Consider the following 24575-nt stretch of genomic DNA (forward strand, 5'->3'; position numbering starts at 1 on the left):
TAGTATAACAAACTGTATACTTTGAGTAAACTTTCATTTTCTAAGAATGTTTGAGGCATATGGGTTCTGGTTAATTGAATATCCTGTTTTTCAAGGAATCAGAATACAACAAAATACTCAACATTAAAACTGCTTAATATAATGTTATCTTTGATGACTCACCAGGCACATCAGGATCCTGCTATTTTGTCTGGGGGCTTTTGCTGTGAACATTAGGTATCATTATATGCTCTTGTGGAGTCAAAATGGGCTGAATTGGTACAAATTCCATGTTGTACATAACAGTGACATTTTAAAATAAATGCTTGTTGTCAACTTGTTTATATGTCATTGGTCTTTTTTTCTGATCAATGAAGAGTATACAATTTGTAAAAGAAAATACTATTACTCTTTCTGGTTTCTTTAATTCCAGATAAGTGAGTACTGAACAGTCAGTCTTGTTTTCATTTTCTCAGGTAATGAACTGTGAATATTTGCTTAGAAGACATGCCTCTCACTTTAAGAGGCTACATAGCACAGTGGCTAAAACGTTGGATTTATAGCAAAGAAGACCTAGTGTATGGTGGGAGCCAGAGCCTGGGAATGTGACCTATAACTCTACAGAGAATGGAAACAGCAAAAGAAGCTATATCTCATAGGAGAATTTGCATGTGACCATGGGCCATCCCTGGCACTATGCCTTTTCTGTTTAGTTTCTATAGAATACCTGGCCTGATCTGGGGTTGGGATGGGGATCCATTTTAATTTATCCTGCTTCCACCCAGCCTCTTATGAGTAAGCTTTCCCTATTAACCTTAATAAAACCTATTAATAACCAAGTTGTCATAGGCCCTTCTTTCTTCAGTATCTCAGTATTTTCTCTAAGGATATGCCAACCTACAATTGGCATAATCAGGGCAGAACAGGATTTGCCTCATTACACCTCTGAAACTTATTAGCTGTAGGACCATGGGCAAATCCTGTAACCTCACCATGCTCCAGTATCCTTGTCTATAGAAAGGAGATAATAATGTTTACCTTGTGAGGCTGTTGTGAAAACTGAATAAGGTGATACATACAAGGATTTTTATAAATTTTAATGCACTGTTATTACAATTCTTATAATTAATTATGAAAAGGCAATTTTAGAATTCAAGATAAACTGATTCAGTTGTAATATAAGACCTACAATATGGCTTGTGCATGAAAAAAACTCTAAAAAGGCTAAAAACAGTCCTTTACATACTAAATTAAATATAATTTGGATTTATATGTTATATATGGAAATATCTGGAACATTTACATGGTGCAGAGAAGAGAGTGCTGGGGCTGGATTAAGGAACACCTGAGTTCAAATCCTATCTCAGACACATCTTTGACCCTGGGAAAGCCACTCAAATTCTATTTGCCTCATTTTCCTATCTGTAAAATGGGAATGATGATAATAATAGCATCTACCTCCTAGGGTTGTTGTATCAAATGAGATAATTGTAAAGCACTTAGCACAGTGCTTCTCACATAGTAAATGCTATAAAAGTAGTATTATTATTATATTCCATTATATCTGAAATGTTAAATTATTATATAGAAGGATCTAAATGACACAGTAAATAGATTACTAGTCCTGGAGTAATTTAGACCTGAATTTGAATTTAGCGTCAGATACTTTTCAGTATCCGTGTGACTCTGGGCAGGCCACTTAATCTCTCTACACTTCAGTTTCCTCATTTGTAAAATGGGTAAAATAATAGCATTTGCCTTCTAGGATTGTCATGAGGATAAAATAAGATAGTATTCATAAAGTGCTCTGCCAACCTTAAAGCACAATTTAAATATCATTATTATTTTGAGTATTAGACATATCAATACCTGTAAGTGAACCATCAACATCAATCAATACAACTTCATGTTCCCATCGAAATCCAGCTTTGTTTGGTGCATGAAAGTACTGAATATCTATAAATTTGGCACTCCAGCCTCCACATGCATCATTGCAAACACCAAGAATGGATGTCACTCCCAAAGCAACACAGTTTGGACGGTCAAAGTTCATGAAATGTACAGAAGATACTGTTAATCCTTCATTAAATGGAAGAAGTAGACCCTTTGAAGTACAGTGTGAAGGGCCCAGTCCCAATTCATCAAGGTGACCAACTATCTTGGCATTTTTTATCAGTGCTCCATTGATTTCACCCCACCCTCCCACATATGTAGTTAGAATCCTCTTGGTTTCTATCCCAACATCATCATTATTGATCATCACAAAGTTATGGAACTGAAGGGCTCCTCCATTGACCCATTCAGCTCCTTTTTGGCAATTCCAAGTAGTCAAGGAGTTAAATACTGCAGGCAAAGGAACAGTAGATGTACAAGATCCTGTTTCCATGGGGAAATATTCTTCAAAAATCCACAAACCAAACCAACCTTGTGAATGAACAGTATTGTTAAAGAATTCTCCTAGGGGAACTCTTTTTTGGCAAATTTTTGGGTCATATGATGGTCCATCAGGGTGGTTGTTCATTCGGTACCAGAAACCAAAGTGAGTGCCACCAGCAGCAACATTGTGCCTTATGGTATTATTTGGGTTGGTTACCCAAAATGCAGCTGGAGTGACATCATCGTTTAGCAGGCTGGTGCTTTGCTGTACAAATATTGCCAGGTTATATTGCAGGATATTGCCATGTTCAATCCCATCTTCTATGAAAAATGCTCCTCCTTTGATATCATAAATGATGTTCCTCTCAACAAGAAGGTGGTGTGTGTTGTGAATGGTAACTGCTCTATTATAGGTATGGTGGATAGAACAGCCCTTTACATAAGATCTGAATTTCAAATCTCCCAGTAGGTGCCAGTGTATGGGATATCGGCCCAACCGGAAAGCCTGGCCAGCATGGAATACCTATCAGATACAAAAAACACAGTTATATGAGTCAGAATGGTGTAGTAGCATAGTTATGGTCAGGAAGACCTGTGTTTGAAAATCTTACCTCAGGCACTTACTACGTGTGTAACCCAGAGAAAGTCACTTCTCTCTATTTCAATTTCCTCATCTGTAAAAATGAGGTGGTTGGACTAGATGACTTCTGAGGTCCATTCCAGTTTTAAATCTATGGCCATTTTCACGTGTCTTTTAGATATTTCCTTCTCTATTATGATATAGTAGAATGGTCTTTAAATTTGCAATCAGAGGACCTGGGTTCAAATCTTAGCTCTGCTAATTACTCTCTGTAGGAACACAATCAAGTCACCTAAATTCTCTGCCCCTTTGTTGTAAAATAAGCAGGTGAAACTAGATGATCTTGAAGGTTCTGTCTAATTTTTAAAGATTAATAATCCCATTTTATGGGGCTAGCTGGTGGCACAGCAGATAGAGCATTGGCCCTGAAGTCAGAAAGACCTGAGTTCAAATTTGGCCTCAGACCCTGGGCAAGTTACTTAATCCTGACTGCCTCAATAAAAAAAAAAAGAGAGAACTAGTTTTAAAAGATTAAAGATTATGAAGCTGGAGTTTTCTGTCTGACAGAGTGAATTGCCCATAATCATATTTTTAATAAATATGAGGTATTAAGACTTAGGTTTCCTAAATCCAGTGATCTACCCATAGTGGATTGCTGCTTCTCAAGACCTAATGTAGGAAGTGATGAGGGGCAAAACTAGGATGGTGGCTGAAACAGAAAGGATGGTGACAGAAAGAAGGAAATACTGTTGATAGGGTCATAGCATCAACTGCCAATAAACTGCCACTGATAAGGCAGACAAGCCAATTCAGCTGAAGCAATCAACACGCATTTATTAAGCCCCTACTATGTACCAGGCACTGTGCTAAGCACTGGGAATACAAAGAAAGGTAGAACACAGTCTCTGTTCTTAAGGAGCCCCAGAGCACCCTGAAGGAAAGGCAGGAGGCAGGTGTTCCAGGTGAGTCAAACTGCCACCACCACCATCACCACCCCAACCATCTCCTCTTCTTAGACCCTGAGATCCAACCTTGCTCATTTTATAGATGAGAAGTCTGAAGCCCCTAGAGGTTAGGTAACTTCCTCAAGCTTACAGTCTAGGAACCTGAGCCCCAAAGACATAGAAATGGCAGTGCTTTTCCCAGCCACCAGCCCTGCTTTCAGCCCAGCCCTTCTAGCCACTACCCAGGGAATCCTCTCCTGTGAAGATGCAACCTGGCAACTGCTTTTACAGATGCTGTAGCCCATATTTCCTCAGGAGCCATAGTTACTGAATTACCATCCCTGCCCCTCCAAAAACCTTGACGTGATCAGATGGTTTAATATCAGAACTAGATATTATTTTATCAGTGAAAATAGTGTTAAGGAAGATATAGTTCTCACTCTCTCTTTCTCTCTCTCTTTGCAGGGCAATGAGGGTTAAGTGATTTTCCCAAGGTCACACAGCTAATACGTGTCAAGTGTCTGAGGCCGGATTTGAACTCAGGTGCTCCTGAATCCACCTAGCTACCCTGTGCCATCTCTTTTGACTTTGCTTGTTAACAACCATGGGCCTTTTGACCAGACTTGCAGTTAAAATTTCCTATCTTTGTTTTCTCCCCCATTAAAATGTGAGCTCCTTAAGAGCAGACTATCTTTATTTTTCTATTTGCATCCCTAGGCTAAGTATAGTGCTATGAAACTAGTAAGCCCTTAACAAATGTTTTTTCATTCATTCATTCATTCATTTATAGGTCTAGAGGTATAAGGGAGTATATACCTAAGTGGTGGGTTGGCAAATGCTTAACAACTGGCTCTCAAGGAAAAAACATACATATGATACATTTTAAGTTCAATCTGCATTATTAATATTTTTCCATCACTATACTGTCTAGACAGTCAACAAAGCAGTAAATCAAGACTTGATTTGTAGTGCTTGCTGACTACAGAGGTATAAATGCTTACACTGAAAATCTAATGATTGGCTCTCAAGACCCATTATGAGCTAGCATGCCATATACCTCAGAGGCCAGCTAGACTGATTTGCTCATTTTACAAACGAGCAAACTGAGGCCCAGAGAGATTAGGTAATTTATCCAAGTTGATAGCTTCAAGAGGCAATTTGCAGGAAGAATTGACAATATAGTGATTGATTAAATATGAGGAGTGAGGGAGAAAGAGGAGCCAAAGATGAGGAGAATGGATGTCACCTTGCAGACAGCAGGGATGCTGAAACACCAACAAAAGAGGGAAGTCAGAAAGAGGAGAGACCATGAGACAGTTGGAACTATGCAGAGAAGGGAAGACATAGAGCAGGAGAAAGCAGCTAAATACTTATCTTCAAATATTTGAAAGCCTGCCGTGTAGAAAAGAAACAAGCCCTTTCCTTCCTACCAGAGGAAAGCACTAAAAGAAATGGGTAGGAGTTGGAGAGGTATAGTAGACTTAGAGAAGACATAAAGAAAAAATTCCCCACAATGAGAGCTATTCAAAAGTGAAATTGGTTATCTCAGGAGCTAGAGGTTCCCAAATAGCTAAAGGTTTTCAGACAGATAAATGACCAATTATTGAAGAGGAAATAGATGATCTCAGTTCCTTCTAGCTCTGAGATGATGTGAACATGGCCCTGTACTAGATGAATTTGAAGTACTGGTGGGACATTCAGATAGTGATCACAGGATTTAGAGTCAGATTTTAAAGAGCATCTGGTTCAAACCCTTCATTGAAAGTGTCTAGGTGTGGCTAGGTGGCACAGTGGATAAGCACCGGCCCTGGATTCAGGAGGACCTGAGTTCAAATCCGGCCTCAGACACTTGACCCTAGGCAAGTCACTTAACCCCCATTGCCCCGCAAAAAAAAAAAAAGTGTCTAGTAGGTAGTTGAAATTGAAGATCTGGGGCTTATGAAAAAGGTCATATTTGAGACCTAGATCAAGAATATTTTTGTTTAGATGTGATAGCTGAAGTTAAGAAAGTGGGTGAGATTGTCAAAAGAGAGACCATAGAAAGAGATGAGAACAAGACAAGACTAAAATCTTAGGTAATGACAACATTTTGTGAGTAGGGTGAGGAAGACAAGCTAACGAAGGAGACTGAATAATTCTGTTCAGAAAGGCAGGAGTAAAATCAGGAGAGAGCAGTGTCAGGGAAACCAAGGGAGGAGAGAATTTTACCAGTGTCAAATAAAGTCCAGAGACCAAGGAACACAAGGTCAGAGAAAAGATCACTGGGCCAGATGACTGGTAAGTAAGTAGTGTTCCCAAAGATCCAGAAGATCAGTTAGTGGTACATGATCAGAACATAAAGTCTATACAGTGAAGGAGTATTAGCAAGGAAAGATTGAAGTATAAGAATGAAGGGATATAATCTATTACTATCTTTTTATTTATTACAAAATAATATTTTATAAAGTCTAATCTTCACCTCTATAACAACATTCCTAAACCTCCATTCTTTATTTATTTTGTCTATCTATTTAATCATATCATGCCCATCCTCTTGCTCTCTAAATTCGGGTTCAGTTCTTGTCTTCTCTCACTTTTACCCTTCATTCTTTATTCACTGATCTTTTTTTCTGTGTAATCAATTATCCCTTTTACGTCCCATGAACTTCTCTATCGTTTTTGGTCATGAATTCTTCCCATATATATAGATCTGATTATCTCCTCTAAGCTCCTTCATCTAAAAAACAAAATAGAAATCATGAAAATCAAAGGAGATACTGTTCTCTGTTTCTAAGATATCTTGGTTTTCTTTTATAATTTCTTGAAGTATGAAGCCTAAGGTTTTTAAAAAATTATTATAGGGGCAGCGAGGTGACACAGTGGACAGAGCACCATCCCTGGAGTCAGGAGTACCTGAGTTCAAATCTGGCCTCAGACACTTAGCACTTACTAGCTGTGTGACCCTGGGCAAGTCACTTAACCCCAATTGCCTCACTAAAAAAAAAATTATTATAGCTTTCAGGCAGTCCAATAATTCTTAAATTATCTCTTATTAATCTATTGTCCAAGTCAGTTATTTTTCCTATGGGATATTTCAATATATTTTCTATATAAATAAATTTTCTTCAATTTTTAAAAATTCTTTTGACTTTGTTTTATTGTTTCTTAAAGTCTCATAGAATTTTTAGCTTTCATGTATGTAATTCTAATTTTTAGGGAATTATTTTCTTCAGTATTTTTGTCTCTTTTACCAAGCTTTTTATATATTTTTTGTATTGCTATCATTTCTTTCCTTCTTTTCCTCTACAATTCTGCTTTTTAAAATCACTTTTTTTGCTCTTTTTTATCTATTTCTTTAACTTATTAGGCTTGTTCCTAATCTGCATTTTTCTTTGAGGTTTTGCTTTTAGATGTTTTTATGTCATTGTTTTTTGAATTTATGTCTTGAATTTCTCTGTCATCATAGGAATACTTTATGGTCAAATTATTTTTTTGTTGTTGTTTACTCATTTCTAATAGCCTATTTCTTGACTTTGGATTCATGTTAGAGTTTGGCTTTGCTTTCCTTTGGGAGTTGTGGTGGGGGAGGATGTCTGGCTTGATTTTATGACTTTTATGTCCTATTAGTTTCACAACTAGGTCTAGTGACCTGTAAGATTTCAGTGCTTCCTATATGTTGTGATCTACTTTGCACATACCCATACAAACACACTGAACCCTCATGATCATAAGCACTGCTCTTCTGTGACCCGGTAATGGGTAATGGGCAAATCAACCGCCAAATGGTACCTGATCTTGCTCCCAGTGCTAAGAAGTCTTCACAGAATCATTTTCTGACCAGGCATTCAGTCCTCTTACCATCCCTGTGCATGGGACATTCTTTGTGCTGCTGCCACCAACAATACTACCTCTAAGGCCTATAGCTGGTGCCATTTACACTTTACTTCTAGTCAGCTTCCATCCCAGTATCTGTAAGACCCTTTTTATTTCTTCCTATGCTGCCCAGGTTGGAAAAAAATGACTCATTTTTACTATTTTGTTGGTCATCCCACTAAGATTTTGGTTTGATGGACTTTTAAAAAGTTGCTTAGAGGGATGTGTTGGAAGCACTAGGAAAAAAATGTTCACTTCACTCTGCCATCTTGGCTCTGTCCCTGAGATAATATTTGTAAAGCATTTTACCAACCTCACAATACTATATAAATTATAATACTAGATAAATGCTGGGTATTATTATTATTAACCTAGCTGTACATTCATTTGCAATATGAGAGGAATATGAACCTATCAGAAATGTACTGCTTACCTCCACATATTCTATTCTTCCTGTGACTAGATCTGTACTAGGTTCAGGAGCATGAAACATAATACAGGCTCCAAACTGGTCACTTCCTATTTCTTCACCAAACTTTCCTTGTAGACATGTCTGGATGGCAAATTCCCCTTTAAAAAAAGATGTTAATACATAATTTCAGCAGTATTTATTATATAGTCCACATCTACTTTTAAGCATATTGATAAAGGGATTTTAATTAATTTCATCAGGGCTTTGCCATGAATAATTTACGTGATTGAAACCAATCCAGTGAACAGCATTTTTCAAAGCACTCGTATTCACCATCTTCTTTTGTCCTTGCTTCCTTTTGATTTTTAGGGTTTTTTTGTTTGTTTTTTTTGTTTTTGCGGGGCACTGAGGGTTAAGTGACTTGCCCAGAGTCACACAGGTAGTAAGTGTCAAATGTCGGAGGCCGGATTTGAACTCAGGTCCTCCTGACTCCAGGGCCGGGGCTTTATCCACTACGCCATCTAGCTGCCCCCTGCCCTTGCTTCCTTTGAGGTAAATAGGGCAGCTAATATTACCTGTATTTTACCAAAAAAAAGGAAGCTGTGGCTAAGAGATGTGAGGTGATTTGTCTAAGCCATACAAAGAGATAGCAACTGAGCAAACCAGAACTCTGCTTTCTCCTAGGTGAATTTCTATTATGCCACCTTGCTTCCAGATGGAGAAGGGACTTTGCAGAGTCTAAGCAGAGCAGGGACTTTGTTTTGTCTTTATAGCCCCAGTATCCCATTTGTATCCACATTGTAGACAGAATAAATAGTGAATTGATCTATGAATTGGTCTATGCCCTTTTTCTATCTAGTGCAAAGAATATGGTTATTAGTTGTTTAGTGGAATTCATTGTAGTAACAATCATGAGTGAGTGAAATATTCATGAGAAACATAAAATATATTAAATTGCATTCTGTAATTGCATATATACCAATCCTCCAATAGATCTCTTTTTACAGATGACACCCCAGAAGACAGTAATTGTATAGCTTTTTGGGAATTAAAAAAGAGGCTAAATTAGTGAAAGATGGATAGCCAGTTTTTTGTCAGCTTTTAAGATACTCAACTGATTATAGTCTTGTAGATTTGTAAATTGAAACTAAATTATATATGATCATAATAAAAAATTCAAACAGCAGAATAAACAAGTCGATAAACTTAGCAAAAGTAATGAACTATATGATTTTCTATCAAAGGATAGATAGTTTCTATAGCTATTAAAAACTACTGATTTTCTTCAGGCTTTGTCTCAAGGGTATTTCATGTTTTTGTACAGCCTTTAGACTAACACATTTTCTATAATTCATTATTAAAATGTAGTACTGAAATGCTTAATTTTTAAGAACTTTAACTGCACTTCTGAATTTCAACATATAATAATATGGTCAACAAGGACTTTTACTTGTATTTTCAAATCAAATTCATGTATCTTAAAATAACCCAAGAAAATTCTAAGCAAGGGTAGCATCATTAAACTAGTTACACTAAAACTGGAAAAATACCTGTATCAAATCCATCAGGACATGCTGGTATTTTATCATTCCATACCACATTATTGGAGCCTCTCACTAGGATATTTCTTGTAAGAACACCAACTTCTGCCCTTGCTTCAAACAATGTTCCATCAGGAAGGGCAATAGTCTTTCCTAAATGTGTATATTTCAGGGGGGTGGTTAGCTTAATAGACATGCCATCTTCAGAAATGGATGCAATTGTCTTCTTTTCATTCTCTCTTTGACTGTGTCTATGAAACAAACGTAACACCCCATACCATTAATTTTAAAAGTATGAGCATATCATGTGTTTATTAGTTTTATGTTAAACTTAGTATATGTGGGGGCAGCTAGGTGGTGCAGTGGATAAAGCACCGGCCCTGGATTCAGGAGGACCTGAGTTCAAATCTGGCCTCAGCCGCTTGACACTTACTAGCTGTGTGACCCTGGGCGAGTCACTTAACCCTCATTGCCCCACAAAACAAACAGAAACACCTTAGTATCTGTGAGGAAATTGGAGGTAGGAAATGAGAAGGAATATAAGTGCTCAAAGGATCATGAGTCTGGCTATTTATTACTCAGTGGTATTCAAGAGTGTGGCTCTCCAACCCTACAGTACCATGGTTGTACAAATGAAGAGAGGCTTAGGCATTTAGTGGTATTGTATCCTGATGGAGAGCCCAGATCTCCAGGTCTCTGCCTCTATATATGATTGTTGTTTCTGGGCTGACTCACAAGAAATCAATTATATTGAAATAAAGTTCTCAAAATATTAAAAATTCCAAGTTCACAGACTCCCTGAAACCTATTATTGGACTCCATGGGGTCCCAGATTAAGGGACTCTGGGACTCCCAGTTTGAGGGCTTGCTTTAAAAAATACTCTAGGAAGTTTTCCTGATTTTTCCACAGCCCCAAATAATGTCCTGTCCTCCCTGTCTCTCCCAGAGTATTTGACTTTTACTTCTTTTGGGAGCTTGTGTATTGTTTTGAAATGTAGTTTTAATGTACATCATCTACCACTATTAGTATATCTTGTTTCAACTTCTCAACTCCCTAAATACCTCACCAGGTGCTTTAGACATTGAGGGCTCTTCATAAGTGTTGAATTGAATTGAATTAAATCTAAAGTTCTAGGATGTAGGGACTATATATTTTTCTATGCTTTATATAGTACTTATGCATAATTTTAGTGTTTGCTACATAGAAACTGAGAAGGAAATGGTTGAAGAGAATAAAATGGAAGGAGAGAACTCAATATGCTTAAACCAGAATGTAAACTATACAATTCTCAATGATTTCTCATTGAAAGACATTTCTATAACATAGACTTTAAAATATTCTACTGAGACATTCTTGCTAATGTGATGCTTTTGCTAATACACTATTAGTTTTGGGTTTTTTAGATGTCAGAACATAAGTACTTGGAAGTTAAGTATATGCTTAACTCTCTTTAGCATCTGCATGTCTATTTTTAACTTGTAAAATGGCAAAGTGACAAAAAATGCCAGCTTGAGTCTTAATTTCCTTTAAAAAAAAACCCCTGAAATTAAATGTGTGTCACAGCCTTAACATTATTGAGTGGTTTTCTGTCTTGAATAACCATTTATCCCTTGATAAATGCAGACATTTCTAATCTTACTGTTGGCTGTGATTTGAACAATAAAGTGAAATTAATTATTTTCTTTAAAAACTTAGTATAGTGATATTGTTAGGCTGGTGGTCTCATTTCTTTTATTTCCTGTCTGGCTAAACTATATAATTAAACAGAAAGAAGAATTAGAGGTAATTTTAGTAAAAAAAATCATGTATTTAAAAGATTTTGTGGATATCCTCCCTGATTCTTGTGACTTCCCCCACCCCCAATCATCAGAAACAATTGGAATCAGGAGGAGCCAGTGCCATAAAGGGTAAGATATAGCCACTAAATAGATGTCCTCTGTTTCCTTAGTGACCTCTAAGTAAGAAACTTGGTTAGAGTTTGGCATTTTGGCAAGTGCCACTTGATTCATTTGAATTACTACATGAAATGAAAATCACCCACTGCTTTTCATCTTTGTTTTTAGGGCCTTCTCTTGTTGTACCTGTGTCCAGTACTTGCAATCACAATTTCATCGCCCACATTCCATGTTACAGCTTCCTGTAAAACCAGAGTGCTCGCCCCTGCTGCTGCAGTCTGAGCCAACCGAGTCCAGGTAACAGGGATAGGCAGACCTAGAGCCGTACAAATCCCAAACAAACATACAAATCCCAAATTTGTGTATATTTTCTCAGGCATTCCTATCATTATAAGCAAAGTGCTAAGGCTGGACTTTACATTCATTCATATACACACACATGTGTGTATAAATACATATACATGCATACATACATATATAAACATATAAGATATATATACATACACATATATATTATATATAGATAGCTAGATAAGCTCCTTTCCCTAGATTATGGGCAGATTTGTAGTAAATTCTTCACTTTAGCATTTTGTCCTTCTTCAGATTTTAAAAAAATGTAAGCATAGCACCTTCTGTATTGCTGTGCAACTAGTATCATGGGATTGATGGCTGGGAGGGCCCTTAGAGACCATCTTGTCTAATTCCTTCCCTTTAGAGATGAGAAAACTAAGGCCCAGAGAGGTTAAATGATTTTTCTAAGGTCACATAGGTTAATAAAAAAGCAGAGCCAGGATTTAAACCCAGAAATCAAACTCTAAATCAAGTAACTCATTCAGTGTGGGTCAGGGGAAAGTGTATTCGATTTCAAACCAGAAGACTCAGAACCTGTGTCTGCCACTGACTGTAGTTGTGACATTGGATAAATTGCTTGACCTCTCTGGGCCTCAGCTTACTCACCTTTAAACAGAGGGGATTAGATAAGCTACACAATCACTAAAATATTTTTTAAGCTTAAATCTATAATTATAAACCTATAATTATTGGCAACTGGGTAGCATAGTAGATAGAGTACTGGACCCGCAGTCAGGAAGACTTGAGTTAAATCCTGTCTCAGACATTAACTAGCTGTGTGATCCTGGGAAACCCATTTAACTTCTGTCTGCCTCAGTTTCCTCATCTGTAAAAGAGGGCTAATAATAGCCCCTACCACTCAGCGTTGTTATGAGACAAAAATGAAATATTTGTAAAGCACTTTGCAAGTCTTAAAGTGCTATGTCAATGCTAGATTTTATTATAATAAAGCAACTTTTTGATAAACCTTATTAAAGTTACCAATGCAGTTTTTATAGATCTCAAAAAATAGCCATCTCCTTATATCTCTTTTACAGAGTAACATTCCAAATCTGGCATGACCTTACAGAAAGAATGATTACTTTTTAAACTGATAGCAGTTAAATTGATAGTAATTGATTGTAGATGGAAAATGGAATATGTCTGTTCTCTTCTAAGAAACTGCATTAATACAAATAAATCCAGTATCTTGTGTGATGTTTAGAAGCACAATATGTTAACCCATGTGTAAAAATTCAGGCCCATAAAAGAGAAACGAATTGGTGCTTACTGGCATTATAGAGTTGTTCATTTTATAATGCACTTTGTAATTAATTTAAATAGTAAGTTCTTTGGGGGCCTTTAAAAATTATTGTTTGCAAAAATTCTACTTACATACAACTTTAAAAAATATTTTTGGATTCTGAATAAAATGACATGAGAACTGGCTACAAGTTCACAATGTGCTACATATGTGACCCTGGGAAAATAACTTCATATCTCTAGGTTTCATCTATAAACTGAAAGATTTGGAGTACTCTGTAAGGTACCTATGACTTGAAAATCCTACAATTACCTACATTTAGTATGTAGAAAGTCATACCAGAATATTTAAAACTATAGCTCAAGAATAGCCTGTTTTCAGATGAATGACCATTCTCTACTTCCAGATTTTATAGAATCCTTAAATGCCATTTTACATAAATGCCCAAAAAATTCCATTCAATAAATAGTTCTACTTGTAATTGATGGATAGAGAACTAATCAAATGGCCAAACCAGTAGTTCAGTGCAGCAGTCTTGCCTCTAGCCTCCAATGCTACAATTCTTCTATAATCAAGTCCCTTAAATATCTGGCTGAAATACCATGAAGATCAAGTGTCCCCTCTCGTATGGCCAGAGTTTTTGCTCCATAGACTGGGAGCTCAGGAGAACGTAGGTGTCCATGCAGTGTAATAATTGCTTTGTGTAGGAAGGGAGCTGCTTCAGTTCCAATCTGAAAGAGATAAAAAACATATAATAAAAATGGAATATTTTCATTTCTGTCATCTGAAGCAATGTATTCCTTGTTTTTGTTTTTCATTTTGTGTGTATAGAGGGGAGGGATGGGTTCAGCCTCATCTTTTCCTCTGATATATTCCACGCAAAAGATTGTACCAATATGGATTGTCCTGTCTATGTCAGGAGAATTTATGCTCTTATTTCTATTATTTCTAGAGCTTCTCAGGAAGAAGCCATGTGATCTCATGTTGTCATTGTCATAGAAGGGCTTCATGTTTCAGGTTATTGCTCTACATCACTTTTGAAGTGCTTCTGAACTCTTTGATTCTTTGATTCCCAAATCTTTAGTCTTAGCTCTTAGCCATCTATTGCATGCTTCCCTCCTTTTTGGAGGAGTAAGAATGTATTTGTTGTGTTTGAAAAGTCCTTACGATTGAATTTTGCTATTGCTCAGTGTTCAACTTGACATCACTTTGCTGTTTTTCTATTAAAAGACTTAGTATTGGGGGCAGCTAGGTGACACAGTGGATAAAGCATCGGCCCTGGATTCAGGAGGACCTGAGTTCAAATTTGGCCTTAGATACTTGACACTTACGAGCTGTATGATCCTGGGCAAGTCACCTAACCCTCACTGCCCTGCCCCCCCCCAAAAGACAGTATAAGCCTAGAGAATATTACCAATTCTTTATCCACCTCCCATTTCATAAATGAAGGTGGTATTACAGATCATACTAACTTTGGAGGAACTAGGGCTCTTTTTAAGAATATACTGTATTTAAGAAAATAGTGGAAAGGCAGAGGTGAATCAACAAACATATGAAGTCCTTGTACGTACCTGGAGAATACCTCCATCTGTAATCAAAATGTTCTCTGCCTGAAGCTCGATGTCTGCCTCATCAAATATTAGACTTCCCCCTATGAATTAAGCCATTTTGAAATTCATTGCAATCAGAAGTACAAAATTAAAAGTTAGAAATGAAAACGATCAGTTTATAGCATTTAAATAATGTGCAAATTAACTCACACCTTTTAGCAAAGTAAATTTTAATTTTCTTTCTCACTTCATGAATTGTTGGGGCTATGAATGGAATTGCAGCTTAACTCTTTAGATCTTTAGTAGAAAAATGTTATAGATGGTTAGAAAGCCATCAGACCCACACACCAAAACTTAGGATAGAATTTTACTGTATTGCCTTTTATTTTACAAAAGATAATATAAAACAGCTATAGAAATTATTATAATACTATAAACTCAAGGCTTTTAAAATATCAATATGGGCCTAAAAACAATAATGAAAGGAAAAAAACTTCCATGAGTAGTGAAATGCTGATCGACAGCTTCAAGATTGTTCTTTAGTCCTCTAATTTTCACTAACATATACTGCATCTAAGTATCATTATTAGTAAATATTTTTGTAGAGTAATATTGTTTCCCATCTATTAGCCAGATTAAAATAAAAGTCAGATTTTGAACAATCATTCCCCAAAGAGAGTATAGTCATGGGTCCAAACAGTTATGTGTTTTGTTTTGTTTTTTAAAAATAAAGTTGAAAGAGCAGTCACAAAGTCCATGGACTAAAAGCACAAGCAGTTAATTTTATTAGTCAAGTGCACAGATCTTCAATATGGAAGGAAGGAAGCAAGATTTTATTAAGTGCTAGGTACTGTCTCATTTGATCCTCACAACAACCCTGGGAAGTGGATGCTATCATTATCCCCATTTTACAGAAAAGAAAACTGAGGTAGTCATCAGTTGATGACCTGCCCAGGGTCACATAGCTAGTAGGTGTCTAAGACTGGTTTTGAACTGAGGTCTTCCTAATTCCAGGATCAGCACTCTATATTCTGTACCACCTAGATGCCTATAGTACCTAATGATTTTATTTGCAATCCTCACAAGCTTGAATCACAAGAACAATGTTTAAGAGATTGTTGTGGAAATAAAGTAGCATGGTTAGAAGTAGGTACACTAATAGCAACAATAAGGCACAGCCTGACATTGAAAGAAATGGCAGTCCTACACTCCAATAGACCCTAGGATTTTCTGAAATGTCCATAATGACCTTGAATCACCAAAAAGAGGAAACTATTTTCACAGACACAGAAACAACTACATGCAAAGGAGAGAGAGAATGAGACAGAGACAGAGAGACAATGAGAGAGCTAAAATTAGAGAGACAGAGAAAGACACAGAGAGATTTTTCTTTAGAAAATTACCTTGAATAAGCAGCATTTTAAGAACAGGAGTACTTTGATCCAACAAAATTATTTGTCCTTTTGTAATGACAACAAGTGACCCTTCCTCTGGGGGAGACTGGCCTCCCCATGAAAAATTGGAGGACCAAACATCAATATAGAGGAAATCAGCATTATCCTGTAATAGGAAATGATTGTGTTAAAATGACAGGACCTTAAACATTATTGAATTTCATGGAATGTCTTGGCATCTTCACTTTGTTTTAGATAGACCAACAGAAAAATAATTTAACAACTTCCATTTTGACAACATTTTACAGTTTAAAGTACTTTCAGATTTGATCTCATTATGACTTTGTGAAGTAGGTGGAATAGGTACTTAAATTTTCATATTATAGATGAGGAGATGGAGATTTAGAGGATTCAGGTGACCTGCGTATGACAATACATCTAATAAAGAGCCAGTGTTCAAACCCAGGTCTTCTGACTACCTATATGCCACACTTTCCACATCATGTTTCCTCTAAAAATAGAACATGCTTATATAAACCTATAATATTACAGTCATTTCTCAATTATCCATATTAGGAGTCCCTGAGTACATAATGCATAGCCATTTGCCCCTCCTCCTGTGATACTAAAGTATTCTAGACTTAGTAACTGTGGTCACTGTGCCCCATAGTACTTTTACCAGTTTGGCAATGCCATTGCTTCCAATGCGGACATAGGTTTTAACCCACTGGGAAAGAGGATGGGAATTCGTAATACAGATAATGTGTGTCTCATTGGTAGATTTCACATCGCATACAGCTTGTCCAACTGTGACATGGACATCCTCCATATTTGAACTACAAGGAAGAAAAACAAACATACCAAGATATTTGTGTTTGCTTATCCCAGACTTTTCTTGCCACAGTTTCAAATTCTTTTGTCTATATGTTTAAGGTACTAAGCTAATTTCTTGTCTTTTGAGCCATATGAATTAATTTTTTCACATGAGTTACTTTGAAAGCTTAAAACTATTAATTGTTGGTCAGAATGCTGCCAGATCATATTTTTATGGAAATACATGAAATAAATGTCCAGAAGAGGGTAACTAAAATGATGAAAAGACTAGGAAATAAGACTATCTAGTCTCATTACTGTTCCTTCTTTTCCCCTGGTAGCTTGCTTCATTACTCATTAGCACAGAAGGAGAATACAGAAAACAAATGGACCAAAACCACAAATTAGTAAATTGAACTACTTTCATTTTTTAGCAGTCTGATTAAAAGATTTAATTGGAGACACATCTGGGACTATTTGCTAAAGCGAATTTTATGGATTATCTGTAGATTCCAGTTATCCTTACTATTTATGTTTTCCTTTTGCACAAATAAATAAATAAGAGTTTGGCATATGCATAAAGGATTATTTTTATTTGACCTACAGAAGAGAGTTAGGGGTAGGATTAAAAGTCATTTCCCAGTGTTTTGAGGGATTTTGAGTTGACAGTGGTGATCTATTCTGATTCAAATAAGGAGACAAGAGAAAATCAGTTTATATTTAGGATGATTTAGGAAGACTTTCCTAACTATAAAAGGTCACTAAGAGATACTACTTAATACCTTTTTCTGGGGATTTGTAAGAAGTGAAATTCTGTTTGAGGTTGAGCTAATGATTTTTCAAGTTTTCTTTTTGCTCTAACATTCTAAAAGATAACATTTATGAGGACACCTATGGAGGCGCAGTGGATAAAGCACCAGCTCTGGATTCAGGAGGACCTGCATTCAAATCTGGCCTTAGACACTTGACACTTACTAGCTGTGTGACCCTGGGCAAGTCACTTAACCCTCATTGCTCCACCCCCCCCAAAAAAAAAAGATTACATTTATGGGTAGTCTTTCTAGGAAATAAGTGTGGGAAAAATTTTTTTTCATCAGTATATTTGAGCTAGTACTATCCTGAAATAAGAAAAGATACATTTGTTTGGGGAGGAGGGAGGAGAGAGAAGTTTCCATAAATATAAAAAGTAGTACCTGAATCCTGAACCTTTGATTGTGAGTCTTGTGCCTCCCTCTGTGCCTCCTCTTCTTGGTGCCACTTCAGTGATGACTGGAGTTAATGAGGCCATATATGTAAAGGTAGTGTTTGACTGAAAAGAATACTCCCCATTAGCAACCCTCACTTCACAGTCTTGCTGAGATCCACTGCCTATGGGAGGGAATAAGATAGTGATGAAAAGAGGTTTACTGTTTCACTTTTTATTTTACACCAATTCCATATATTTCCACAGTTAAAGAACACATAGGCCATTAAAAGTTGAGGCAGGTCCTTAGCTGTCACTCTTGACTATATAAACATAAGCTACTAAGCAGTCAAAGAATTTGTCATAAAGTCCATGAACTAAAGCTTGGCTATTTTTCTTCTAAAAGGTCCCTTCAGGCCATCAAGTAAGAGATTATGGCTGTGTCTTACCCCTTATATTAGGGGCTCTTAACCTATTTTTAAATAATTGGATCTCTGTAATTTAGTGAAGCCTAAGAAGCCCTTCTCATAATTATGTTTTTTAAATGCATAGAAAAAACAATTTGGCAAAGCCAGCCAATTTTGATGAAATGTTAATAAACAAGGTCACTGATTCCAGGTTAAGAATTCTTGCTGCATGAAATAATTATGATGATGAAGATGAGGACGACAATAATGATAGGTAACATTAAAACAGCACTTGAGTTTTGCACAATTGAGTAAGTCATATGCTATCTCATTTGATACCCCCATACCCTATGAAGTAGTTGCTATTATAATCATTACCATTTTCAGCTAAAGATACTCAGGGTTAGACTGGATAAGTGACTTGCTCAGGAACACACAGGTAGTAAGGGATTGGGGCAATGTCTTTGATGTTTTATCCTGCAATAGCACCTCCAAATCTTGAGGAATTGCAGGAGGTCTTTTTGCTGATTCTAAGGTCCCTGACCTGTATAGTTTGCATGGGGTCATTTATACTGTCCTCTGGTCTATCATATGCAGCAGAACTTCTCTCTCTTCCATTTTGAATTCATTAACCAAATAGCCAGAGTGGCCCAGTACCTTTGGGTGTTGGGTGGATTTCTGAAAGTAGATGAGAATATTGTTGTTGAAATAAACCATTATAGCATAGTCCAGAATAAGCAGATTAACATATGCTGATATTCATATATACTATATAGGCTCTGGAATTCTATTTTCTTGCTATTTTTCTATATCCAGGTCCAGCTTGTATCCCAATCTTGAACCCCCAATTTGGGTTCATTTTGGTAAATATCACTGGCCTAGTCAGCTGGCTTAGTAGGTTGATCGATAGGAAAAAAGGTTTCTGTTATCAAATGGTTATTGAGTTCAGAACTTGATTATTATGATGGAGCCATGACTTGTCCCTTTTCTTCACAAATAGAACCAGTGCCCCTGCGAATGAAGTGGAGAGCTAGATGAACATGTTCTGGTGAATCTTCTCCTCCAGAAATTAGTAATGCTCCTGCTACAACTGTGTTGAATGAATTTCTAAATGTCAAGTTCTGAGAAAGAACTTGAGGTTCATGTTTTGGTAGGAGATCATAGCTGGACCTCAGCATATATCAACCCCAGGAAATGCTCCCGACAATATGAGGAGTGGAACATAACTGTCCTGGAGTCCTGTGTGGTGTCCATATGGTCCCAATTCATCTACTATTCTCTTCATAGAGCTGGGAATAAAGGGAAGTACATGACACCCAGGCTGAGATATTTGCAATGATTCTCATGGACTTAGTTTCATGAGTCTCTGATGTTGAAGGAAGAAGATGCCTATAGATCATTTTGTTTACCACTGGTGGAATATGTTTTTCAAGGACATCTTGGCTTCTCCTATTGAGTAAGAATCAAATTCATGGCATTTAAAGAATCCCTAATGTCTGCCAAATCAGAAACTGAAAAAATCCAGAGGTTGAAATGTTCAGATCCAATGATGAAGAACAGATGGGGCATTGGGTATATGTGGGTGGAGATGGGGGACAAGGTGGTGGAAGTAAGGCTATACAATTTAATAGGTATGAGAAGTGAGGGAAGATAAAGTCTTTAGGCATACTGGTCTTCTCACTAATGATGTCATATAAATGATGTGTTATTATAGAGTGAAAACTGGTATGGAGAAATTCTTCATTTTGAGAGCTGGGATATAGATAATTTATGGGTTAATTAAAAATAATATTTTATAATAACTAATCATAACTAAGCCACAGAATATGGTTCTTACATGAATCAAGAAAACAATGTCTGGGGAGGAAACTGAAGAAAGAGGGAGAGGGAGTAGGGAAGAAAGGAAGAAAGAAGGAAAGAAAGAGAATCATATAAATTCTTTGAATAAAGCTAAATGATTCCAAAATAGGATCTCAGAATGTGAAAAATTGTGCTTCTCATTTTTCATAGTACCAGTATCATTAATCATTACTTACCATTATTAAATGGAACTGTACAAAATAAAGTGTCACAATCAGATTGAAGTCTATCTACTTCACATTCATTGTTGCATACTGATACTATTGAGTTTTGTGGATTAAACCCAGAACCGGTCACTGTCATTGTTAGCCCACCACCAAAGCTCCCTGGGCATAGAGATAAAAAAAAGAGAGAGTAAGAAAGAAGAAATATTTAGTTAGGGGAAATTCACCAATAATAGTATCCTTAATTAATGTGACTTGTAGCCTTAAAATGCCATCTAATTATGATAAATAAGTTTAATCATCTGAAATCTTACAAGCAGTCTAGTTGCTTAATACAATTTGTTTACATAGCAGTAATTAAATGCTCACTATTTCATTAGAGAAGAGCAAAGAGAAAAAAATTTAAATTATTTCATTTTTAAGTCTTTGATAATTTGATTAAATAAGATGTCAAACACCATGCTAAATTACTCTTCTAATTTAAATACCTGCTGCTTGTAATTAAACATTACAAAATTTGTTTAACAAAAAATTTTAATAGAAAAAGTATTCAACTTAAACAGAAAAGAATATCATATTCATGGAACTTGATTACCTCCCACTTGGTATTTTTTTCTCCCTCTTATCCTGTGTCCATGCGTTTTATTTTGTTTGTTTTTTTATAAAGGGTCTGAACACTTTGTGGATAACATTTTGGTTCATATGACATAAAGTAAGCTAAGTATTCTCGTCATTCAGTTAGTGCTTTTTGGTTATTCAAGGGGATTCTGATATAATCACTTATTGGTAGCATGCATACAAATATCCTCTAGCATTTTAAAGAAACTAAAAACTGAATGCAGGTGATAAAGTTTGCAAAATATGTATGCTACAATCCTATTTTTATTGCATAGACTTGCAAAAATGACCCTTTTAATTTCTATACCATTAGCTACCTTGTCTTGGAAAAAGATTCTGAATTGTGAGAGAATACTCAAAAACAATCCTGGAAACTGCATAGCCTCTTGTCAGATGTCTCAGCATAACAGGGAAAATGCCTCCTGCATGGTTCCCAACTCTGCATCGCAATACACTGTCATTGACCATTGTGATGTTACATTGAGCATCATCAATTGTTACTACAACTTGTGAGACATCAAAACCAAATGAAGATCCAGTGATTTCAATTTCAGTGCCAGGTGATCCTTAAAAGAAAAATCCATAAAAGTGTTTATATTTAGTTATATGTATTTATTCACTTACATAACCAATATATTAAAAAACAGCATTAACTTCAGTAAAAGTACAATGTATAATAATGCATTCTATGCAAATTCCAAATACTATTTGATGTACTATGGACTTGAAAGCTAGGTGCAAATTATCTACAATCAGTTTAACTATCATGACTCCTCCTTTAATTGTTCCACCAGGCCCTAGGATCTCTGACTTGGATTCATTGGGATAGTAGAAAGTCATGGGAAAGTTCAAGATTAGGCTGAAAGGGAGCCTGAATATTTGAGATTATATGTGTGCAAGTGTTCATTTAAAAGCTAAATATAAATGACATGCAACTATCTTACGTATTATTTGCCTCTTTCTTTACCCACCATTAGTAGCTCTCTTTAAGAGTGATAATATTTAAATTAATGCTTTATATTTAATATTATTGAAAATCTAGTTTAAATATGTATTATAAATATTCAAGATCACTTGCCATTTGAAGCCTTCCATGACTGTGGTGCAGTAGAAAGAGCCTCTGACTTTGGAGTGAGAAAATATAGGTTCAAATCCTACCCCTAGCACCTGCCACCTGTGGCAATTCACTTAACCTCCTGGGCTTTTGTTTTCACATCTGTAAATTGAAGTGGTTGGATATATATGCATTTATACATGCACATAAATATTTGTACACACACAAATATGAGGATACATATATGTATGTATATGTTTATACACAGATTGTATATGTACAAATATTATTTTTATATATGCATATGCATGTGTGTGTGTATATATATATATAATCTGAAGTTGTAAGGGCTTTTTAGGAAGGAAAAATCAGATATTTATTTACTATAGAAATCAAGGTGGTAGATAAGATATTTCACTCCAAGAATGAAAATAGTAAAAAGTAAAATTAAAATCAGGTCTTTAAACTACATTTTCTTTCAGCTGAATTGTTAGAACTATTCTGATTGTAAGAAATTGTTTCATCAATTTTTGTGATTTTTAGATTAATGATGGACAATTCTAAAGGTATCCCAGTATAGTGCATAGAGAGCAGGTCTCAGAATAAGGAAAACCTAGGTTTCAGTGCTTACCTCTGATACATTACTGCCTTGAGGCTGTGGGCAAGTCATTTAATCTCAATGCTCCAGAAATATATATGCATATGTACACACACACACACACACAAACAAACACATGTACATATCTAAGAATGATATTAAAAGGAAGAGATTTAGATAGAAATAGTCAGGAGAATAATGGTGATACAGTAATGAATATCCCTTTCTTTGTAAGTACAGGCTTTTACAAAATATGGATGAAAAAAATCCCTCTAGGGGCAGCTAGATGGCGCAGTGGATAGAGCACCGGCCCTGGAGTCAGGAGTACCTGAGTTCAAATCTGGCCTCAGACACTTAACACTTACTAGCTGTGTGACCCTTGGCAAGTCACTTAACCCCAATTGCCTCACTTAAAAAAAAATCCCTCTAATCTAGATTCTTTCCAATTTGAACTAAATGCTATTCTGTCTTCTGAAAACAAACAGAACAAATTTATACCCACTTCTTCATTAAAATTATTTAAATGCCTGAAAACAGTTGTCATGTATACCTCTATCTTTTCTTCTCCAGGCTAAATATTCCTAGCTCCTTTAACTGATTGTCATAGTTCATAAAGTCTTTCATTATCCTGTTTCCTTATTTCTAGGCACTTTTCAACTAATCAACCTTTCTAAAATGTGACACTGAGGAGTAAATATGATTTATGTGTTCTATTCACAGCTTTATTCTTTGTCTCCACATCTACAAGCTTCTTTATCACATGGAAATCCTAAGAGAAGCTAATTGGTGTTTTAACATGAATTGTTTTTGTTGTTGTTGTTGTTTTTGGCCAATTTTACTAGGGAGTCCTAGGATAGTTTTCCACTTGGGTTTAAAAATTCTACTTTATGAGTAAATGTTGGGGAAGACAAGATTGGACAGCTTTTTAGTTGAAAAAATATATGTGAGGGTTTTAATATATTGCAAACTCAATATGAGTCAACATTGTCATAAAGCAACCATAAAAAGTGATCTTGATTTGTCTAGAGAGGTATAGTTTCCAGTAATAATGAGACTGTATTCACTATTACTCTTCCCTGATTAAACTTCACCTGGAATATTGTGTTCAGTTCTGGATAGTACAGTTTAAGAAAGACATTGACAAGTTGAAGAGTGTTCCAAGAAGGATGTTCTGAATGGTAAAGATCCTTGACTCCGTACTATCAGAGGATGGGTCGAAAGAACTGGGAATTTTTAGGATGGTGAGAAGAGTCAGAAGAGACATAAAAGCTGGTTTTAAATATTCAAAATGATATTATGTGGTAGAGGCATTGAATTTGATCTGTTCAGCCCTGGAAGGCAGAATGAGGAGTAACAGAAGGTGCTAAGAAGAAAACTGAGGCATGATATCAAGAATATTGCCCAACAATTGGAGCTGTCCAAAATAGAATGGGCTGCTTTTTGAGGTAGTGGTTCCTCCTCCCTGGAAGGGGTCAAACAAAACTAGGTGACCACTTGTTAGATATGTTATAGTGGACATTCCTTTTTTGGAATAGTTGGCCTAGCTTGAGGCTTAGGTCCATTCTAATTCTCAAATTTTGTGATTCTGTGAATTGTATCAAAAAAGTATTTTTAAAAATCACAGCATGAAATACAAAGAAGCAATTTAGAAATTCTAGCAATGTGCATTCCAGCAATCACTGTTCAGTGGTATTATGTGCAAGAAAGTACTCGCATCACCTTTTGCATAAAATAACTACATTCTAACTCATTATTATTGA

The 24575-nt window shown here is 36.1% G+C and overlaps 1 protein-coding gene across 1 annotated transcript in view; it reads right to left on the bottom strand.

Moving 5' to 3' along the window:
• Positions 1 to 24575, bottom strand: part of PKHD1L1 (PKHD1 like 1) — a 226410-nt gene that overhangs the window by 90022 nt on the left and 111813 nt on the right. The window contains exons 39-49 of the mRNA XM_043975706.1: positions 21481 to 21729; positions 20558 to 20707; positions 18125 to 18299; positions 16798 to 16954; positions 16128 to 16284; positions 14746 to 14825; positions 13776 to 13905; positions 11767 to 11896; positions 9694 to 9935; positions 8165 to 8301; positions 1849 to 2878 (exon numbers count right to left, since the gene is read on the bottom strand). Coding sequence (XP_043831641.1) covers positions 1849 to 2878; positions 8165 to 8301; positions 9694 to 9935; positions 11767 to 11896; positions 13776 to 13905; positions 14746 to 14825; positions 16128 to 16284; positions 16798 to 16954; positions 18125 to 18299; positions 20558 to 20707; positions 21481 to 21729 — 2637 coding nt within the window. The remainder of the gene's footprint in view (positions 1 to 1848; positions 2879 to 8164; positions 8302 to 9693; positions 9936 to 11766; positions 11897 to 13775; positions 13906 to 14745; positions 14826 to 16127; positions 16285 to 16797; positions 16955 to 18124; positions 18300 to 20557; positions 20708 to 21480; positions 21730 to 24575) is intronic.

Source organism: Dromiciops gliroides, chromosome 1 (genome assembly GCF_019393635.1).
Source record: "Dromiciops gliroides isolate mDroGli1 chromosome 1, mDroGli1.pri, whole genome shotgun sequence".
Taxonomy (NCBI): Eukaryota; Metazoa; Chordata; class Mammalia; order Microbiotheria; family Microbiotheriidae; genus Dromiciops; species Dromiciops gliroides.